Source organism: Hylobates moloch, unplaced genomic scaffold (assembly GCF_009828535.3).
Source record: "Hylobates moloch isolate HMO894 unplaced genomic scaffold, HMol_V3 SCAFFOLD_6, whole genome shotgun sequence".
NCBI classification, from domain to species: domain Eukaryota; kingdom Metazoa; phylum Chordata; class Mammalia; order Primates; family Hylobatidae; genus Hylobates; species Hylobates moloch.
The window spans coordinates 78,847,091-78,865,013 of NW_026652281.1; the positions used below are offsets into that span (position 1 = coordinate 78,847,091).

The following is a 17,923-nucleotide window of genomic DNA, read 5'->3' on the forward strand; positions in this document are numbered from 1 at the left end:
TCAGAATCATGCAGGTCTCATAGAATTAGTTGTAACATATTCTCTTCAATTTTACAGAAGAGTTTGGATAGAAATGGTGTGCGTTCTTCCTCAAATGTTTGGGCCCGGCACTATTCCCAGCTCTGTCAATAGCTGGCATTGTTTTCTCCAATCCTTCAACTAGTTCTCTCCCTGGCCTTAAGAAGTTTTCTTGCTCATCAGTTCTCAGCGGGATCCTTGAATGGAGGGGCACTTTGGACACCTCAGGTTTTCTCTCTGTGCACCTCTCGTCCACCTTATACTCCATTGTAAGTACTCTGTCCTGCAACCTCTACCTGCCTTAGTCTCCCTGAACTCTTATCTCCATCTCCTCAATGCAGGGAGGCTGCCTAGCTCTGCCTGGGTTTCCCCTGTGCCATGGCCTAGAAACTTTCTAAAGGCACTGAGCTGGGGCAGCTGTACTGCTCACTCCCACTATCGCTTGTGGCAGAAGAAAGTTACTTGGTCTTTCCCCCAGGTTCCTGGTACAGAACTTCTAAAACTCTTAGAATTCCCTGAGTCATATAGGTGATAGAAGCATCTTTTGCTCTAATGAGGCAACTTTTGGCAAGCCCCTAGGATGGGGGCTGGTCACCAGAATGACCAAGCCTCAATAAAAAACATGGAACTTTTGGCCACCCCCCAATATCTGGGGAGAAGAGAGGGACTGGAGATGGAAGCACTCGTCAACGGCCAGTGACTGATCAATCATGCCTGTGTAAAGAAACCTCCATAGAAACCCAGGAATGACCAGACGCGGTGGCTAAATAAATATTTCAAATAATTTCTAATGGTGGATTCACAATTTTGTGGGATTATTTTTCTTAGAGTGTCCCAAATTCAATAATCAGCAGGCCCTTTAAAACCTGAAACTTGGCTGGGTGCAGTGGCTCATGCCTGAATCCCAACATTTTGGAAGGCTGAGGCAGGATGATCACTTGAGCCTAGGTGTTCGAGACCAGCCTAGGCAACAGAAGAAGACCCCTGTCTCTACAAATAATTTAAAACTTAACCAGGTGCGGTGGCTCACACCTGTAATCCCAGCACTTGGGGAGGCAGAGGCAGGCGGATCACCTGAGGTCAGAAGTTCGAGACCAGCCTGGCCAACATGGTGAAACCCCGTCTCTACCAAAAATACGAAAATTAGCTGGGCGTGGTGGCTCATGCCTGTAGTCCCAGCTACTCAGGAGGCTGAGGCAGGAGAATCGCTTGAACCTGGGAGGCAGAGGTTGCAGTGAGCCAAGATCTTGCCATTGCACTCCAGCCTGGGTGACAAGAGCGAAACTCTGTCTCAGAAAAAATAAAAATAAAAATAAAAAAGAAACCCTTGAACAACAGGATTTGAAGAGCTTCAGGTTATTAAACACACAGAGGCATTGAGACGGTGGTGCACGTAGAGAGGGCACGGAAACTCCATGCCACCCCCACTTCCCACAGCTGGCCCTGTGATCTCTCCTTGTGGCTGTTCCTGAGTTGTAGACTTTATAAAAAACCACGTAAGTAAAAATGTAAGTAAAGTGTTTTCCTGAGTTCTATGAATCATTCTAGAAAATTATCAAACCCAAAGAGGGAGTTACGGGAACCACTGATGTATAGCCATTGGTCAGAAACACAGGTAGCCCGGGACTTATAACTGGCGTCTTAAGTTGGGTCAGTCTTATGACACTGAGCCCTTTAACCTGTAGGATCTGATGCTAACTCCAGGCAGATAGTGTCAGAATTAAACTGAATTATGGAATGCCCAGTTGTTATCTAGAGAACTGGAGAAGTAGTGTTAGAAAAGATACCACATCAAGTGTCAAGAGAAAAAGAAACACTCATTGCCCATCTCTCGAAAGATCACTGGCCTTGACTGACGAATGTCCAGTGTTTTATACTTTGTCCATTTTTGAATTGTTTCAGGCAAGGTGTATTGAGCCCTGTTGCTCCATACTGGCCAAAAGTGGAAAACCTCAAACCCAAGCCTTCTCTACCACCCCCAAGGCCTCCTGTGCCTACTTCTATCAAGGAGGCCTATGTTGGAATCATCTGACCACTTGTCTGTATGACTCATGACAGCCACGGTAAAATAAAAATTTAATCTGAGTCACCAGTCCCTAGCACAGAGGCCTGGCTCACTTGAGATTCTAGGGAAGCTTTGCTGGTTGAATAAACGTATGTGTGGATGCAAGTCCTGGCTCAAAAATCTAAGGTCCTCTAAGAACACAGGTCCCCAGCGCCATTCTGAAAGGCTCAACCCAAGGCCTGCACTGAACTTGAGAACAAAATCTAAACTCTTCATTAGCCAGGAGAATTGGGGACTTTGTTTCCCCTTAATGACAGTAAGAAGAGAACCCAAACCAAAGCCTAGAATAAGAAGTGATTTGATAAACTGGACAAACACCCTGGGAAATGGCAATTGGAATAACTTGAAATTTCAATCACTCCTTTGTTTCATAATTTTCCTAGAAGCTAAATATTTTTCTAGTTGGTACAAGGGGACTTTCCTGGCCATCTCTTCAAAAGATAGGAAATTAATAATATTGGGTATTGCGAGTATTCACTTAAGTTTAGATAATTTCTGTCATTTCTTGTTTAAAATCTCCCTAATAACAAGAACATGCAGTAACAAGTTTTTTGGCATTTTTCTTAAATGAGGATAGGAGAAAACAGATTGTTCTACCTTGTTCACCCTGGCCATAACCATATCTAGGTGCAAAGAAATGGTACACAGTGTGAAGAATAAATCAATTCCTAGACACATTCTACAGGACTTTCCTAAATTAGATCATAACAATTTTAAAGGTCAAATAAAGGCAAAAACACTTTCAGTCTTAGTACCAAGGCATCATGTGGCTCCTTGCAGTGAGCTGTGAAACTTCCCCACCAACATGAAAGCTTACAGTCAAGACTCACAGGAGAAAAAAAGAGAAAAGGACTAAATTGTCATGTAAATAAGAGATTCAGGATTAACAAAAGCATTCTTTTATTTTTTTGAGATGGGGGCTCACTGTATTGCCCAGGCTGGAGTGCAGCGGTGCAATCTCAGCTCACTGCAACCCCCACCTCCCATGCTCAAGCGATCCTCCTGCCTCAGCTTCCTGGGTAGCTAGGACCACAGGTGTGTGCCAGCACACCTGGCTAATTTTTTGTACTTTTGATAGAGACGGGGTTTCACCATGTTGCTCAGGCTGAAGACAAGCGTTCTTATGCCCATCTCTGGAGGATATTGAGGGGTAGGTTTAAAGTCCGGCCATGCTTTTTTTTTTCTGATACATGGTCTCACTCTGTCACCCAAGCTGGAGTGCAGGGGCATGATCTCAGCTCACTGCAGCATCTGCCTCCCGGGTTCAAGCAATTATCCTGCCTCAGCCTCCCAAGTAGCTGGGACTACAGGCATGCACCACCACACCCGGCTAATTTTTGTATTTTTAGCAGAGATGGGGTTTCACTATGTTGACCAGGCTGGTCTTGAACTCCTGACCTCAGGTGACCCACCCTCCTCAGCCTCCCAAAGTGCTGGGATTACAGGTGTGAGCCACTGCACCCGGCCGCTACTATGCTTTTTAAAGAGCAAGAGAAACTAGCTTAACAGGTATAACATCCCCTTTCAATACAAAAGTCTCTCACCAAAGATCCTTCTCTGCTGGTACAACTGCGGCACATATACTTTCACCACGGGGATGGTTCTCAAACCTAAAACTGTCTCTCTCACTCTCTGCTTTGAATACTTCAAGAGGTCCACACTGTCCGCAGAAGTAAAAAGCCATTACTGTGGTGTATAGGGTTCTTCATGATCTGCAAACCTACACACGAAAAGAATGTATTCTCTTCCCACACATCATATATTCTTGTCTAGGGATTCCCAGGGTAGGTTATCAGTAGGTCAATTAGGTTTGGATACACAGAATTAAACACAGTTCAACAGGCTAACTTGTTCCTGGCATTACTGAGCTCCCAGAATTCCCCATGGAACACCTCCATGAACCAGTGCTCTGGAGAACGCAGATGCTACTCTCCAGACACTTCAAACTGCTTCTTCTCTTTCTAACATGCCACCTTCTTTTATTCCTCCTTCCTTTGCACACCTTGAAAGAATATTTGTTTCTGTTCTGTCTCCCCCTTCTTATTTCCATTCACCGCTCACCTCTCTGGGATCAGGCTTTGAACTCTAACATGCTGCAGAAACTGCAGTGCTCCAAATGTGGCACCTACCTTTTCTCGTGTCCCTTCATATTTTGAAAAGTATAAAATGATGTTCATCACTTTTGAATGCATTTGCATGCAAAGGCATAAAAGTGGCTGGGAAGAAGATGTAATGCACCCATGAGGTGTTTGCCTTTGGGGACAGGAGGGACACCTTTTCTGGTGTCCCTTCGCCCTTTCACAGCTCACTGCAAGGAGCTACAGGATGCCTGTGGACTAAGAATGAAAGCATCTTTTTGCCTTTTTTTGTGTGTCCCTTCACCTGTGTACTTGCTCCCTGTGTACCTGTACATGCCCTTTCTCACACCTCTTGGCTTGGCTCACTTCTATGTCATTTTTTATCTTTTTCTTTTGAAAATTAAAAATACAGAGAGAAAGGCAGAATAAAAACCAAATGCCTGCATTCCCATTCATCAGAGGTGACAACCATTAGACTACAACTAATTAATGTCATGTTGTTAGGCTAATAATGTCACATTGGCTTTAAGACTTTTCTTTTTAATAAAAGAACATAACAGGATAAAAGTGAAGGGTCCTGTGATCTCTGCTGACAGCCCACTCCCACTCTGCTTCTCCTCACAAGCACCTCACAAGTGTCCTGCGTCTTCTTCTGGTCCACTTTTATGCCTTTACATGCAAATGCATTCATAACCAATGAAAATCATTTTGTACTTCACAAAAAACAACATAATCACATCATACGATAAGCATAACTCATCACCTTTGTCACTGCATAAAATCTCATCAGTAAGATCTACCCATATTGGCACGCAACTCAACAATATCTGCCAATGCTAATTCAACTGATCTATCAACACTGATTCTATTGTTTCTTCTGCCATCTCCGGTTACTAAGAACGTAGCATCAGGCCCTATCTCCAAGGGCTTCTTATTTGCCCCTCCCAGTGGCCCCCTAAGATGCCCCAAATGCCTTCAGCTGACACAGGGCAGGGACACACTCTCCAGGTCTGGCCCAGTCTAAGGCTGTGCCCTTAAGTATTGTGCTAAGCTGCCCCATTGTTTTGTTTTATAATTTATTTTCTTTTTTTCAAATAAAAAAATAGAGAGGGTCTTGCTACATTGCCCAGGCTGGTCCCAAACTCCTAGCCTCAAGCGATCCTCCCACCTTGATTCCCAGAGTGCGGGGATAACGGCGTGAGCCACCGCACCAGGCCAAGCTGCCCTGTGTCCATCAAAACCCCACTAGGCAGTCTCTGCGCCAGGTGTCTTGTACATATCATGTCTCTCAATTCCCTGAACCACGCACTTACTTATGTGTTAAGTAGAATTACTATCCCCGCTTTAGAGATACAGAAACTGAGGCTAGGGCAGGTCCTGGAGGCTTGGTGTGAACCACAACTATACAGCTTTAGACTCTAAGTTTTTATCCACAGGGCTAAATGTCAGGTTTACTTGGAAAAAAAAATAAAAGTGGAAGATGAAATTAGAAAGATGGGACCATGTAAGATTGTGAAGAGGCTTGAATGCTCAGCTCAGGAGTACCGGTTAACAAGTTACATGGTATTGTACCTATGTCACTGGTTCCTGATCAACACAGCACCAGAGCGCCCTGGGAACAGGGAAACGGTACTCACGGTCATGGACCTTGTAGCAGTGCCTCTGCAAGCGCTTCACATCCCATTCCTCTAGCACGCCATGGGTCATCAGCAACTGGAGGAAGCGCCGGTGGACATCAGTCATGACGCCCATTCTCCTTGTGCTACCCTGCATGTGGGAACGAACTGAAAAGGAAGTAAATGACACTAGTCATCCCCAAGCACATCAGAAGCAATGTCCTGGGTCTTGTACTAATTTACATTAACAAATATAAATTTGCTATCATTTTTAAAAGTCATTCTTCATGCTGATTACTGCAAAGGTGAGAAGAACATGAGTCACAGCAAATCAGGACTGGGCAGTGGTAAGAAGTGTGGATTCTGGAGCTAGAATGCCGGGACTCAGGGCCTGGCTCTCCCACTTACTAGGCGTGTGAAATTGAGCAACTTAGTCCCCACAGGCTTCAGTTTCTGATCTGTAAAGTGGGAAAAATGATAGAAACATCCTCTGCAGAATTGCTACAAAGATTAGATGGGTTAATACATGTAATAGCCTGGTAACATAGTAAGCACTAAATAAGTCTGAGCTATTTTTACTATTAGGGAATTCTGGGTCTAACCCTTGGCTGAGCCTTTTTACCAGATCTATGGCCTTGGAGAAATTTAGCAGAGGCCCCGTTTTCTCACCATAAAATTATTATAAAGTTCATTACTGAGAGAACTACTAGTAAACACTTAATAAATGTTAGTTTCCTCCTCTCCCCAAACCGCTAATAAAACAACCATCATGGCAGGACTTCAGACTATTTTTTAAATCTCCTGCTCGCTAACAAAATGGGATCTTTCCACAAAACACAAAGATCACAGTTAATAAAACTATTCCACAAGCCCTGATCAAAACGCTGGCTACTGCCATGGAGCACGCAGTGCAGGGGCTAAGAATGTGGATTTGGAACTAAACAGGAAGCACTGAGACCAGAAAGTCCCAGATCTGCCTGATCCTAAGAATTTCCTAATGTGCATTTTAACAATACAGATTCCCAAACCCTTTCCTGGATGTTCTGACTGCAGTGGGTCCTGGAATTCGGAGGTGTTTACATTCATTTTAGGTGATGTCAAGATCTGACAAGAAGTTCAATGGTGCCTTGGGCAAATACAGCACGCAAACATTTTTAGCTAACAATGCTCAGCCTCCCTAAGGCCTAGTTTTTTCATCTCTAAAACCGGGAAACTAGTAGCTATCTTAAAGGCATAGAGGAAGCCTAAATGAGTCACAACTACCAAAGGCTTGCCAAGCACCTGGCACATAAGAGATCCACAAGACTGCTAATTACTGTTCTTTTGTTCTTTTTTTTTTTTTTTCTGAGATGGAGTCTCGCTCTGTTGCCCAGGCTGGAGTGCAGTGGCATGATCTTGGCTCACTACAACCTCTGCCTCCCAGGTTCCAGTGATTCTCCTGCCTCAGCCTCCCAAGTAGCTGGGACTACAGGCGCCCGCCACTGTGCCTGACTAATTTTCATATTTTTAGTATTTTTAGTAGAGACAGGTTTCACCATGTTGGCCAGGCTGGCCTCGAACTCCTGACCTCAGGCGATCCACCTGCCTCAGCCTCCCAAAGTGCTGGGATTACAGTGTGAGCCACCACACCCGGCCAGTGCTGTTCTTTAACAGCATCCTCAACTGGACCTCGGGGCTGGGAAAATGCACCATCTCATAACCAGTTCCTCAAACTGCCTGCAAGAAAAACATCCTTCATCTCACCAAATCTGCACCTCAACAAAGCCTACGTTAGACTCATCCTCTCCTTCCACCTCCTTAGCCCCCTTCCTCTCCCAAGTCCTTCTCTTTGCAAATCATCCGGTGTGGACGGTGCAGTCCACACAATCATACCACACACCTGAGCACTGAACTCTGGTCCTCCTCTCCTTAAACCTCAAATCCAGCCAGTCATCAACTTTATTTCCTATCACTAGGGCCATTCCATGTCAATGTACTTAGCACCCCTGTATTTGCCAGTGGTTGTTCTGGGCACAGGGACAGAATGTGCTAGGCTAAAAAAAAAAATGGACCTCTATCCTGCAAACGAAGGATCTCTACAAACTAAGGGTCTTGAAGAAGGAAGATGGTGTTGCCTAGCTGTGTTTTAGGAAGATTATCCCCTTTGGCATCATGGAGGTGTAGAGGAAAGAAATGGGAGGCAAAGAGTCCAGAAAGCGGTCTCCTGAAGGGATCCTACAAAAGGGGATGAGGTATCACCGAGGCTTGGCAGTGGGGACAAATGATATGAGTCACGGCCATTGTGATCCCATCAAATCTCAAGCAGAATAAACTCTAAAATATCCACCTAGGTACATCCTAGTAAAAGCACACAATACCAGAGATTAAATGCAATCAAAGAAAAAGTCAGAGGACTTCTAAAGAGCAACAAGTAGACTGCTGGCTGCCATCACAATGGCAACAATGGAAGCTGGTCACAGTGGAAACACATCTTCTATGCTGGGAGGGGGTGTCTTAACAGAGAATTCTCTAACGAGCTAAAGACTGAGGGTAAGACAAAAACATTTCCAAACAATGAACAACTGAAAGAGCACGTGACCAGCAGATGCTCCCTAAAGGAAATTCCAAAACATATAGTTCAGGAAAAAAGAAAGGGATACAAGTTGGAAGGTCTAAAATGCAGGGTAGAATAAAGAGCAAATAAAGTTGGTAAATATGTGGTTAAATCCAAGTTAACTGTATAAAACAGTAAAAATCAGAAGAAATGCTTCTATCTTTAAAAGAAAGTTTTTAATACCACAGTAAAAAGAATGAGGTTTTTGAAAAACTAAATACACAAAAATAATAACATAAATAGGAGGTGAGCAATCACTGGGATTAGTGTTCTAATAGCCTTGTCACGGTCAGGAGTAGAATCTGGACATGAACAAATTTTACACTTGCATTTTACAATTTCTAGAGTAACAACTTTTAAAAAAACAAATAGTGTATATAATTTCCAAATAGTAAAGGGGAATAATGTAATGAGAAAAAATAATGGAAAGGAAAAAAAAACAGGATAGGAAAAATAAACACAAAAAAACAAAGTAAGTCAGGAGAAATAATCCAACTAGATTAGTAATAACAATGAATAAAAATAGACTAAATGTTCCAGCTGAAATACAAGGGCTGTTAGACCAGATTTAAAACCTTATCAAATTAATAACGAATAAAATCTACCTCTATAAGAGTTCCTTATAGGCTGGGCACAGTAAGCCCAGGAGTTCAAAACCATCTTGAGCAACATGGCAAAACCCCATCTCTACAAAAAACACAAAAATTAGCTGGGCATAGTGGCACACCTCTGCAGTCCCAGCTATTTAGGAGGCTGAGGTGGGAAGACTGCTTGAGCCTGGGAGGTCGAGGCTGCAATAAGCTGTGTTCACACCACTGCACTCCAGGCTGGGCAACAGAGTGAGACCCTGTCTCAAAAAAAAAAAAAAAAAAAAAGATTGCAGGGGATGGTCATGGTGGCTCACACCTATAATCCTAGCACTTTGAGAGGCCGAGGCAGGTGAATCACCTGAGGTCAGGAGGTGGAGACAAGCCTGGCCAACATGGTGAAACCCCATCTCTACTAAAAATACAAAAATTAGCCAGGCATGGTGGTGCGTGCCTATAGTCCCAACTACTTGGGAGGCTGAGGCATGAGAATCGCTGGAACACAGGAGGCAGAGGTTGCAGTGAGCTGAGATTGCACTCCGGCCCGGGTGACAAAGCAAGACTCCGTCTCAAAAAAAAAAAAAAAAAAAAAAAAGAAGCTATAAAAAGAACTGCAAATTAAATCTAAAGAAAGGTAAAATGAGAAAATAATAAAGGGCAGAAATTAATGAAGATTGAAAATAAGCATATATCTAAGGTCAACAAAACCAAAATTATTCTTTGAAAAAACATAATAAAAGTGAAAAACTTCTGACAAGATTTTCCAAGAGCTAAAACTTATAAAGAAACAATATTTGAAAAAAAAAAGGAAATTAACTGCAGATGAGACAAATATCTGCAATTAAGACTTAAAAATATTATCAATTATTTATAATAATCTGAAATTTAACTATGTAAAAAGTCATAGGAAATTTATTCAAAACTAATGAATGAATTATTTGAAAACCTAAACACTCCTATAACCATTAATGATATTTTATAGAAAATCCATCTTCTCACAAAGAAAACTTCAGGTCCCAATGACTTTATCGAGAAGTTCTACCAAATATTCTAAAAACAAATAATTTCAAATGTTACACAATCTCAGCGCCAGAAAAAAAGCAAACCCTCCCCAACCCATCTGATAAGGCTAACCTAATTTGGCCCTGAAACCTAACAAGGATGTCAAAAGAAAGGAAAATTACAAGCCAGTGTCTTTCATGAACACAGCTACAGTATGTCCTAAGCAAAATGCTAACAAACTTAATCCAGATATGTAAAAGGAATGACATATCATCACTTAGGTTTATTCCAGCAATGATTTCACATCTAAAACTCAATCAATGTGAGTCACCACATTAATAAAGGAAAAAGCATTTTAAAATTCACACCGGGCCGAGCATGGTGGCTTATGCCTGTAATCCCAGCACTTTGGGAGGCCAAGGCAGGCAGATCACCTGAGGTCAGGAGTTAAGAGGCTAGCCTGGCCAACATGATGAAACCTCGTTGCTACCAAAAATACAAAAATTGGTTGGGCGGGGTGGCTCGCGCCTGTAATCCCAGCTACTCAGGAAGCTGAGGCAGGAGAATCACTCGAACCTGGGAGGTGGAGGTTGCAGTGAGCCGAGATCACGCCATTGCACTCCAGCCTGAGCAACAGAGTGAGACTTCATCTCAAAAAAAAAAAAAAAAAATCACATGGAACCAAAACAGCGCCTGAATAGCCAAAGCAATCCTAAGCAAAAAGAACAAACCTGGAGGCATCACGTTACCCGACTTCAAACTATACTACAGGGCTAAACAGCATGGTGCTGGTACAGAAACAGGCACGTACACCAATGGAACAGAATAGAGAGCCCAAAAATAAGGCCACACACCTATGACCACCTGATCCTTGACAAAGATGACAAAAACAAGCAACGGGAAAAAGACTACCTATTCAATAAATGGTGCTGGGATAAGTGGCTAGCCATATGTGAAGACTGAGGCGGGACCCCTTCCTTACAGCACATACAGGAATCAACTCAAGATGGATTAAAGACTTAAATGTAAGACCTAAAACTATAAAATCCCTGGAAGACAACCTAGGCAATACCATCCTGAACATAGGAACGGGCAAAGATCTCACGACAAAGATACCAAAAGCAACCACAATGAAAGCAGAAATTGACAAATGAGATCTAATTAAACTTCAGAGCTTCTGCATAGCAAAAGAAACTATCAACAGAGTAAACAGACAACCTACAGAATGGGAGAAAATATTTGCAGACTATTTACAAGAGAAAATCAAACAACCCCATTAAAAACTGGGCAAAGGACATGAACGGACACTTTCCAAAAGAAGACATACAGGTGGTCAACAAGCATATGAAAAAAAGCTCAGTATCACTGATCGTTAGAGAAATGCAAATCAAAACCACAATGAGATACCATCTCACATCAGTCAGAATGGCTATTATCAAAATGTCAAAAAATAACAGATGCTGGCAAGGTTGCAGAGAAAAGGGAAACTTATATACCGTTGGTGAGAGTGTAAATTAGTTAAACCACTGTAGAAAGCAGTGTGGTGATTCCTCAAAGAGCTAAAAGCAGAACTACCATTTGACCCAGCAACCCCATTACTGGGTATATACCAGAGGAATAGAAATATTCTACCATAAAGACACATGCATGGGAATGTTCACTGCAGCCCCATTCACAGAAGCAAAGACATGGAATCAACCTAAATGCCCATCAATGACAGACTGGATAAAGAAAATGTGGTACATATACACCATGGAACACTATGCAGCCATAAAGAATGAGATGATGTCTTTTGCAGGAACATGGATGAAACTGGAGACTATTATCCTCTGCAAGCTAACACAGGAATAGAAAACCAAATACCACATGTTCTCATTTATAAGTGGGAGTTAAATGATGAAAACTTATGAACACAAGGAAGGAAACAACAGACATTGGGGTCTATTTGAGGGTGGAGGGTGGGAGGAGGAAGAAGAGCAGAAAATATAACTATTGGGTTGGGCTTAATTCTTGGGTGATTAAAAAAGCTGTACAACAAACCCCTATGACGTGTGTTTACCTATCTAATAAACCTTCACGTATACTGCCAAACCTAAGTTTTTTTTAAAAAGCATATGATCATCTTAATGATGCAGAATATACAACTGATAAAATTCAACATGTACCTACACCAAAAACAAATTTGGAATCGAAGAAAACATCTTTTACCTACTAAGTGACATCTACAAAACACCTGCAGCAAACATCATACTGAAAAATGAAATGTTGGCAGCAATCACTTTAAAAACCAAATTGACCCAATGCAATTGAATCAATGCAATTACAGTCAAAATCCCAACAGGCTTTGTGTATGTGTGTGTGTGATTTGACAAGATGATTCTAAAAATTTACATAGAAAACACAAAGGCAAAACAGCAAAGACATTCCTGGGAGAAAATAAAGGCAGAAGGACTTGTCCTACCAGCTATAAAGACTTCTCATATTTGCTGGGCGCGATGGCTCATGCCTGTAATCCCAGCACTTTGGGAGGCTGACGTGGGCAGATTGCTTGAGCCCAAGAGTTCAACATCAGCCTGGGCAATGTGGTGAAACCTTGTCTCTACTAAAAACAAAAATTTAAAAAAAAATCGCTGGGCATGATGGTATGCACCTGTAGTCCCAGGTACTCATGATACTGAGGTGGGAGGACTGCTTTAGCTCGGGATGTCGAGGCTACAGTGACTCATGATTGCACCACTGCACTCCAGCCAGGATGACAGAGTAAGACCCTGTCTAAAAACAAACCAAAACAAAAAAAGCACTGCTTATAAAGCTAGAGTAACGAGTACAGTGTGGTAATGGTACAGAGATAGACAAATAAGACCAATCAATGGAACAGAACACAGAACTCAGAAACGGAAAGGTATACACATATGGATACTTGATGGCAGATGAAAGCAAACTTTCCAATAAAAGGTGCCAGGAAAACTTGTTATCCATATGTAAAAAAATGAATAAAATTTGATTCTTACCTCACACTATATACAAACATCAATTCTGAAGGGATAAGGTCATAATAAGGAAAAATACTATAAGACTTTTAGACAATATAGAGAATATACTTATCATCTAAGGGTAGGGAAGGATTTCTTTAAGAGATACAAAAAGTATAGGTCATAAAGGAATATACTGATAAATTTGACTTTTGTTAAAATTAAGGGCCTCTATTCACCAAAAATACCAGAAAGGTGGGGGTTAGGGGATACAAACTGGAGGGTATTTAAAACAAACATAAGCTACAAATACAAAAGATTCATATTCAGACTATATAAGGAATTCCTACAAATCAGCATGGGAAACACAACTGTAAAAGAGAAATGGGCAACAGAAATTTTACAAAAAGAGGATGTATAAATGATGAATAAATATGGAAAAAAGATGCTCAATCTCAATGTTATCAGACAAATGATTATGAAAACCACAGTGAAGGAATGTCTTAGCCACCACCAGATAGGCAAAAATTTTAAAAGAATGGCAGAGGCTGAAACTTTCATCTGCTGCTGGAAGAGTATAAATTCTTTTCCTTTTTTTTTTTTTTTTTGAGACAGGGTCTTACTCTGTTGCCCAGGCTGGAATAAAGTGACAGTCATAGCTCACTGCAGCCTTGACCTTGTGGGCTCAATCGATCCTCTGACCTCAGAACCCCCTAGTAGCTGTGACTACAGGCACACACCACCATGCCCAGCTAATTTCTGTATTTTTTGTAGAGATGGGGTCTCACCTGTTGCCCCAGCTGGTTTCATACTCCTGGACTCAAGCGATCCACCCACCTCGGCCTCCCAAAGTGCTGGGATTACAGGTGTGAGCCACCACTCCAGGCTGAGTATAAATTATTGTAACCATTTCAGATAACAGTTGACATTACTAGCAAATCTGCATATCCCCAGAAGTCTACTATTAGGTATATACCTTACAGAAACTTTCACATTTGCCCTAGGAAATATGTTTTTACAGAAGCACCTTGTAATAACCAAAGTCTGGCAACAGTATAAATGCCTACCAACTGAAGAACTACATTAAAACAATATAATCATCCCATATAATTCAAATCAGCAATGAAGATAAAGTAGAGCTCCGCACATCAACACGCATGCTTCTCAAAAAGATAATGTTAAGCGCAACAAGCAAGTCACACAAAATATATTTTAGGATCCTATTACATAAAATTGAAAACTCAGCAAAAGCATACATTTACTCATTAGAGATACACACATACATGGTAAAAACTACAAAGCAAAAACAAGGCAACAAGTAACACAATATTCAGGGCGGTGGTTATCTTTGAGGAGGGAAGAAAGGATTCAGTGGGGGTTTTGGGGATCTGAAAATGTCTCTTTCTTAACTTGGTTAAGAACACATGAGTGTTCATTTTATTTTTGTTCTTCAAACTTACACTTCCACACAATTGTATAGGTATGTTACATACAATGTTTTTAAATGTGATGGGCTGGGCATGGTGACTCACACCTGTAATCTCAATATTTTGGGAGGTCAAGGCGGGAGGAATGCTTGAGGCCAGGAGTTTAAGACCAGCCTGGGCAACATAGCAAGATCCACTCTCTACAACAACAACAACAACAACAACAACAAAGTAATGTGAATATGTTAAATAACAGCTAAAATAAATGTAAATGGGAATGAGAACAGGATAGGATTGAATGCTACAATTTGGTGGAAAAGGGGTGGGAAAGTAGGAGTGGAAGAAAGACAACCATAAGCTTGTGTATGCATATTATGTCCCTTGTCTCTACGAGAAGAGACTGCAGGGAGAATGGTGGGATTAGCCATAGACATGTATTACCTACTTAAATAATTTTATTTTATACAAAAATCAGCCAGGCGTGGTGGCACACGCCTGTAATCCCAGCTACTCAGGAGGCTGAGGCAGGAGAATCGCTTGAACCCAGGAGGTGGAGGTTGCAGTGAGCCAAGATCGCGCCACTGCACTCCAGCCTGGGCGACAGGGCGAGACTCTGTCACAAAAAGAAAAAAAAATTACTTTTTTTTTTTTATTAATTGAAACAGTTTATTGGCTTTAAATGTACATCAGTAAATTTTTAAATGCTAAAAAGTTATGATAAAAGAATACCGAACCAAAACATCAAAGAAAATAGACGCTCAGCAGCATGATTTCCATATATTTTCCCAGATAAACAGATTTTTTTTTTAAGTATATGCCTTTTTATTCAAGAACAAAAACTCCCTAAATTCAAAGTTTAGAATTAAATTTTTTTTTTTAACTAAGCCCAGAAAACTGGGGCTCATAAAATAAGGCACAACGTGGGCAGCAAAAGAAAAAAGGAGAAAAAAATGGGAGAAAAATTAGTTTTAATCCGATTTATAAAATAAATTGGCTGGTTTTGTTTTTGTTTTAGCCAATTTAAGGCAGAATTATCTCTCTGCAACCCTGCAGATAAATCCTAGTGTTTTAGGTGTTAAGTTTCAAGAGTTCAGATATACAGATAAACCAATTAAAAAAACCTTTTCTAAGGCTTTTGAAGCATTATATAAATCTTTAAAATTCTTATCACCCACATTTTAAGAAATACATCTATACTTTTAGATTTATTACTAAATTAATTAAATGCATTAATTAAATCAATTTATTTAAATTTAATAATTTTAAAATAGAAATGTTTGTGGAATAAGTAAATCTCAGTCATACCATTTGTGCGGGTGCTAACACAATTCTAGTGCTTCACATGCCCGACCTCATTTAACCCAAACCAGAACAACCTTATGAGCAAAGGATCACTGACCCCATCTTACAGATGAGGAAACTGAGACTAAGAGGGCACAAGGTGACACACAAGAGCTGGTGGCAGAGATAAACGTGACCATACAACAGCACAGTTCCTGTTTTCAAAGACACTCTCCTCTATCCAGCGAGAGCGAGAAAAGTGAGTGAACAGAACAACTACAATCCAGGTCCCTCATCTGCAACCCTCAAATCTAAAAAGGTATGAATATTAGTGGATGATCGGATGCAGGGAAAAAAAAAAAAGCCTGAATACCAAAACTTGTTTCTTAAGTTGGAAAACTTGACCTGACTTAAGGTAAGGCTATTTATGGTTATTTATCCCAACAGTGTAAATATATGCTTTTTTTTTTTTTTTTTTTTGAGACGGAGTTTCGCTCTTGTTGCCCAAGCTGGAGTGCAGTGGCATGATCTTGGCTCACTGCAACCTCCGCCTCCCGGGTTCAAGCGATTCAAGCGATTCTCCTGCCTCAGCCTTCCGCCTCAGCCTCCCGAGTAGCTGGGATTACAGGCACGCGCCACCACGCCCGGCTAATTTTTTGTATTTTTAGTAGAGACAGGGTTTCACCATGTTAGCCAGGCTGGTCTCGAACTCCGAACCTCAGGTGATCCGCCCGCCTCAGCCTCTCAAAGTGCTGGAATTACAGGCGTGAGCCACCGCGACCCGGTCAATATAATACATGCATATCTTCATATCTTTAGCTGTGGAAAGGGTCGTGTATTTGATTACAAGCCGCTGCTCCAGCACCCTCTGAGGGTGAAACCTAACATAGAACATAGCGATTTTACCTTTCCAAACTCCGAGAACTCCTCGATTTTAAACGCATCTGGCCTCGGGGCTGTAACATAAGCGGCTGCGCACTTGTACAAAGTAAGAAACTCCGTACACAAAACAGAGGGGAGCTCGGAGGGCGGCAGGACAAAGAGGGTGGTCGGCAAAGGCTGTATTTTCCATAGATGTAATCACAGTTTGAATCGAATTTTATATTTTGCTTTTTCACCTGTTACATGAAAAGTATCTTTACCTGTTAAATCGTAATTACTATTAAAAATATTTTTCACTCAGTAGTACGATTTTTAGATGTCTGCGTGTGTGCTGCGGAAGGAGATCCCAGTCCGCTGCCTTCTGCGGCCCCTCTCTGGGCCTCAGTTTCCCCATCAAGAAGGGGGAAACCCCAAGACCCCCGTCCCCGAGTTCCACAGCCCACGGGGACCGACCCCGGGGCCAAACTCCACTGCCTGTCTCGCCCACCCCACCTTCCGTCCTCCCCTCGCCTTCCTCGAAGTCCCTCTTCTTTCCCCTCTAACCCCTACCTCCCCACGTTACCCACCAGGGAGCCCAAGCGCATCCCGGGCCGCGCTAGCGGATACGGCCGCAAGGCGGACTCTTCTTCCTTTGGGGCGGGGCGAATGCGAACGCGGCGTTCCCATTGGTGGCCTGCAGCCTATTATCCCGTCCGTTGAATGACGCACTTCCGGTTCTCCGTTTGCGCCGTTGCCCCGGTGTTTCCGCCTCGTGGGTTAGATCCCAAATTACGCCCGCTCTCGATCCTTAGTAATGGGAAGGGGCTTCCACTTGTCGCCCTCCGCCTCAGGCACCTCAGTAACTTCCCTGACCAAGGAGGAAGAATCGGCGTGCAGCCTGTGCTTCCCTCAATGGCCACGATTCCGCTGGCACAATGTAGTGCCCTGCCCCAGGCCTCAGTTTCCCCATCTGTGGAACTGAGTGTGGTCTTGACGTCAAAAATGTGGACTCAGGTCCGGTCGCGGTGGCTCACGCCTGTAAGTAATCCCAGCACTTTGGGAGACCAAGGTGGGCCAATCACTTGAGGTCAGGAGTTCGAGACCAGCTTGGCCAACATGGTGAAACCCCGTCCCTACTAAAAGTACAAAAATTAACCGGGCGTGGTGGTGTGTGCCTGTAATCCCAGCTACTCGGGAGGCTGAGGCAGGAGAATCACTTGAACCCGAGAGGCAGAGGTTGCAACGAGCCAGATCGCACCACAGCACTGGAGCCTGGGTGACAGAGCTCAAAAAAAAAGAAAAGAAAAATGTGGATTGTGTGGTCATAGACCCTAAGCTAGAATCCTGGCTCTGCCACTTACTAGTTGGCAGGAGCTTGGGCAAGGCACTGAGCCTCAGTTTCCTCTTCCATTAAATGGGGATA

General features: G+C 42.5%; 1 protein-coding gene across 2 annotated transcripts in view; it reads right to left on the reverse strand.

Annotated features, from left to right (window-relative positions):
* Positions 1–17,168, reverse strand: part of NSMCE1 (NSE1 homolog, SMC5-SMC6 complex component) — a 43,152-nt gene extending 25,984 nt beyond the window's left edge. Inside the window, exons 1-2 of one of the 2 annotated variants that reach the window (XM_032157173.2) lie at positions 17,088–17,168; positions 5,799–5,945 (exon numbers count right to left, since the gene is read on the reverse strand). In XM_032157173.2, the coding sequence (XP_032013064.1) occupies positions 5,799–5,934 (136 nt within the window). In that variant the 5' untranslated portion in view covers positions 5,935–5,945; positions 17,088–17,168. Of the gene's footprint in view, positions 1–5,798; positions 5,946–16,781; positions 16,944–17,087 lie in introns of those variants that run through there. The other variant, XM_058440844.1, reaches the window with a different exon arrangement.
* Between the last annotated feature and the right edge of the window lie 755 nt (positions 17,169–17,923).